The following is a 4,457-nucleotide window of genomic DNA, read 5'->3' as shown; positions in this document are numbered from 1 at the left end:
TCTAATTTAAAACTTTTGATTCTGATGTATAAAAATAATGTTAAAAATTCAGGCGCTTATGCGGCTTGTGGTGGGCGAGGAGTGTATTTGGGAATCACAACGCTCTGCAGTTTCACGTCGGCGTGTTATGTTCTGGTGAAGTCGATTGTTATGCTCGGGGTGGCCTCCGGGGAGTGGGGGCGGCGGCACCGCGATTTTGGGGAGAAGGGCGGGGCGGCGGCCGTGGAAGCGCTTTTTCTGAGCTCGCTGGCGCTTGCGGTGGCGCATCTGGTGGTGGCGTACCGCACCAGCTGCAGGGAGCGGCGGAAGCTGCTTGTCTACAGAATCGACATCGAAGCAGTGAGTATATATATTTCTAAATTTTCTTTATATCTAGAGTTTCTAAATTTAATTTGCAAACTCCCTGACTTTCTAGAGTTTTCAAGTTCAACTTCTATATTCGCCATTTTATAATAATTTTTTTATAAAATACTTATGACGATCATAGCGTAAAAAATTATTTCTGACTTGTTTTTCTTTAGAACGGTGTTTTAAATTACAAATTCCTTGCTAAGCCTTTTACATACGGACACTTAAAAGTTTGCGGAAAAAAAAAAAAAATCACAAATGCCAAACGAACAAACAAAGAATCATTAGTCAATTTGGCACTCACCATCAACTTTTATATCCTTTTCATATAGTTTTCATCAGATAAGTTTATTGGGCTCATTAAAATTTGAAGGAGGTGAGACTCAATTTCTTAATCGTCTATTATCATGACCTTTGTGCTCTAAATTCATTATATTTTCTTTTTTAATTTGCAGGTAAAGTTGAAGGGAGTCCAAACAAAAGGAGTGAAGTGAAAGTGTCAGAAAAACTTACCAGCTTAAATTATTTAAAAAAAAAAAAGAAAAATATTTCCTACATATGGTAAGTGAAAACACTTTTTTTTCTTTCTTTTTTTTTTTTTTGCGTCCACCACGAGACGAAATATTTGAAAAATACCCATCAAATGTAAGATATAGTTCTCCAATTTTGATTACATAGTAATGTACATTCCAACTTGGGCATAAAAATATGCCCAAGTAGATTGCAGTGTAATGTGTACATAACAGAATTTGCTTCCTAATAAGAATGAGCGCCCTTGCATGGTTAAAAAAATAGGAAGGGTCATTACATCAATAAAAAGAATATATAAAAGGATGGGATAATATTTAATATGTCCCTCAAAACTTTAAAATATCTAATTTATTCTTATTTTTTTTATTTCAAATATACTCCTCGTATAGTTTTCTGTTAATAAAAAATATTCGTGCAGTTAGTACTCGTTAAGTTATCTTTTACCCCTGTACTAAGGGTAAACAAGAAAAGTAGGTGACAATAGAAGGTTATATTTGAAAAGATGAAATAGTACTCTCACAGATATAACAATTGTTACTAATAGTTCATTGAAAGAATTTAACTGTAGGGATTTATTTGAAATAACTTCGAACGTTAAAAGAATATTTTTAATATTAACTTTTTAAGAGGAATAAATTAAAAAGTCAAAAAATTTTAAAAAATATATAGGCAATTGCCCCTAAAACTATTGTTCTTCAGTACTTACATAATTATAACATAGTATTAAGGTGGGAGGTCGCAATCTTTCAATTTTTAAATTGCATTTTATTTTTTTTCTTTAATCAAATTCTCAGATTCCGTTTGAAAGTACGGAGAGATTGTAGTATCTGCAGTAAAAAAACATGAAAAAATATTCGTTTTATTTCTGCACCTAATTCACATTAGGATTACTATAAAAAATCAATGATTACGATATATTTTCGACGACGCTATTGGAAAACGGAGAAGACCAATAAATGAAAAGTTGTTGGCTGGTATTGTGAGTGGGGATGGTGAAAAAAGGGCGCCATAGTTNGTAGAAAAGTTATTTACTTCGCCCATCGTACGATGGATTAAGAGTTTTTTTTCTTTTCTTTTGTTAAAAGTTTACATTGATTAGTATAAATTGCGTTAACGAACTGTCAGACTATCAACCATAAGCTTTAAAGTTCAAGCTTCAGACTAATAAAGCATAAAAAACGACTTAAGTAAAGATTTGTGATTTACTTTACCTATCATGCTATATAAAGAGAGAGTTTTATTATTGTTGTTATTATTATTGAAAAGCTGCACATCGAACCCTGCATTACAAACCAAACAATAAAAGAACGCTGAACGCTAAGCTGAACGGCATAGTACTGGCTATTTTAGACCAGTTTCAAAGATCTGTTTCCTTAATCCGATTTGTAGCTAAAAGTTCGGATTTCAACTAAATTAACGTGTAATTTGTTATCTTCGCCAGTTTAACTTTGTTACCACCTCTGTTTCCTTAATCCAATCTGTAGTTAAAAGTTCGGATTTCAAACTAATTAAATTAACGTGTAATTGGTGATTTTGATTTGATACCGCGGGAAAAAAGTGGTAGGGGTGAGTGTTATGAATTAAGCTACAGGGGTAAGGCAACATAGGCCTCGGAAGCGGCGAAAAAAAAAAGAAAAAAAAAAAAAAACTACTCACTATAAACGTGCCGTCGATTATTTGGTAGAAAGTGCTTCCAAAGATTCATCAGCTGCTTAATCTTGTAAGTTGCAAAGAAGGGGTCCGGTTGGGTCTTCCTAAAGATCACGTCGTTCATGACCTCCCAAATTACCCACCAGCAGGCTACCAATCCGGATACCGTAGTACTCGACATCCTCGCCATCCACCTATCCCAGATTGAGCCCATGTCATCCCCCCAATCTCTAGACTGGGCATGCTCCAAGATCGTCACCAATAGAAATCTCAAGAAGACGCACCGTGTGAATAAGTGGTAGACGGTTTCCTCTTCAACCCCGCACAACACGCAGGCTGTGTTGCCAGTCTAACCTCTCTTTAATAAGTTGTCTACAGTAAGAGGCCGCTTCTTAAGAACAACCCAGCAAAACACTTTCACTTTTAGAGGTACTCGAAGGTTCTAAATCTTGCTTGTTCGGGCATCCCTTATACCCCCATCATTCAGCATCGAATAGGCAGATTTCACCGTGAACCGCCTGTCAGGGCTCTAACGCCAATGTACGCTATCTGGTCTATGCGCGAATTTGAAAATGGAGATCCTTTTCCTAAGTGCTAAATAACTAGAGTTCAATCCGTGTCCACTAGTGCTATCGCCACTAAAAATCTTGCTCTAATTCCATCCGTCGCTAGTAAGATAATCACTTATTTTTCCATTTTTGAAAATTGTTAAGACCAATAATTAGTGTAATTTGATGATCCAAAAGTAAAATAAACTTGTTCTTAAAATAAAAAGCGAGACAGAGGACTGAAGCCAAGTGGGTAATTCACAGGATGGAGAAAGCTGCAATTAATTATAATGTGAATTTGGCTTCTTTCCAAGCTAATTCAACAAATCGAAATGGGTTGTAATAATGGGCTCATTAAAGCTTAAGCCCGAGGTTTCAAGCTCGGGCTTTAACTTAGACTCATCATCGATTCACCTACCAAATGTTTGGGCCACCTCTGGTCCGACCATGTAAACCCTATTGACCCCCATCCAAAATCTAAACCACTTTGGTACTATGCAAGATAGTAAATTTGTGATTGTACTGCTACATATGACACAATAAATCATCGTTTGAAGAGGAGTAGACATTGTAGACGAATAAGCTGGACCAAACAGGCCCTATATAGCAGTTAAGCCGAGGGCGCATCGAGTTTGATCGCACCGATTATTTTCTAAAACCACAACAAATGCGAAAACTCAGTATGTTATGCGCTATATTATGAAATAGAGCCGAAATTATTATTGAAAGCCATTACAACGACAACATCTACAAGTGAGTTCAAGCTCTCCCTTTTTAAGCTTATCCCTATATATATCTCCCCCAGTTACAGGAAGGCTCTATTATTTTGACCATAGACCACATTAGACCTATACACTATTTATTCCAAAATGAAAACTCTCTTTATGTACCATAATTAAATATTTACATATAATTAATCTTTCGTAAAAGTTGAGTGAAACGGAATGCGTAGAGTAAAACCATCTGGATCATGGCTAGATACAATGTGTTCACCTCGCCGCGACATCAGGAACGCCGAGACTATCCCCGGAGAAATCGGAGAACATCTCGTCGGCCTTGGACAGCGTGTATGCGACTTCCACCATGGTGGGCCTTTTCGACGGTTCCTTGTGCAGGCAGGCGCGGGCGACGTTCACGATGCTGACGACGCTCTCCGGCGGGCACGACTGCTCTGCCAGCGCGGCGTCCATCCAAGCCATCACGCGTGCCTCCTTCACCCCGTGCCGCTGCCCGAAGAACGCCTCCGCCTCCACCCACAGCGCCTCCCCGTCCTCGCTCACCGCCTCCCTTCCCGACACCAGCTCGAGAAGCACCACGCCGTACGCGAACACGTCCATCTTGGTCGTGACAAGCCCGTCGGACAAGTACTCCGGTGCAATG

At 38.4% G+C, this 4,457-nt stretch overlaps 2 protein-coding genes across 2 annotated transcripts; one reads left to right on the top strand and one right to left on the bottom strand.

The window, feature by feature from the left end:
* Nucleotides 1–24: 24 nt before the first annotated feature.
* LOC109705378 lies at nucleotides 25–1,161 on the top strand. The gene is made up of 2 exons (XM_020226109.1): nucleotides 25–339; nucleotides 804–1,161. The coding sequence occupies exons 1-2, from the start codon at nucleotides 25–27 to the stop codon at nucleotides 840–842; spliced, it is 354 nt and encodes a 117-aa protein (XP_020081698.1). The 3' UTR covers nucleotides 843–1,161.
* A 2,905-nt stretch (nucleotides 1,162–4,066) lies between these two features.
* On the bottom strand, nucleotides 4,067–4,414 carry LOC109705377 (probable receptor-like protein kinase At1g33260). Its single transcript, XM_020226108.1, has one exon. It carries the CDS (start codon nucleotides 4,412–4,414, stop codon nucleotides 4,067–4,069), a length of 348 nt encoding a protein of 115 aa, XP_020081697.1.
* Between the last annotated feature and the right edge of the window lie 43 nt (nucleotides 4,415–4,457).

This window comes from Ananas comosus, unplaced genomic scaffold (genome assembly GCF_001540865.1).
Source record: "Ananas comosus cultivar F153 unplaced genomic scaffold, ASM154086v1, whole genome shotgun sequence".
Lineage (NCBI taxonomy): Eukaryota > Viridiplantae > Streptophyta > Magnoliopsida > Poales > Bromeliaceae > Ananas > Ananas comosus.
Note: the sequence above shows the minus strand (reverse complement) of the source record. Positions and strands in the feature narration are given on the sequence as shown.

Bases quoted from the DNA above. Each gene is read 5' to 3' on its own strand.
- LOC109705378 (XM_020226109.1), top strand. From the start codon at position 25: ATGTATAAAAATAATGTTAAAAATTCAGGCGCTTATGCGGCTTGTGGT. The intron at 340-803 runs GTGAGTATATAT...TTTAATTTGCAG, and splicing joins ACAGAATCGACATCGAAGCA to GTAAAGTTGAAGGGAGTCCA.
- LOC109705377 (XM_020226108.1), bottom strand. From the start codon at position 4,414: ATGGACGTGTTCGCGTACGGCGTGGTGCTTCTCGAGCTGGTGTCGGGA.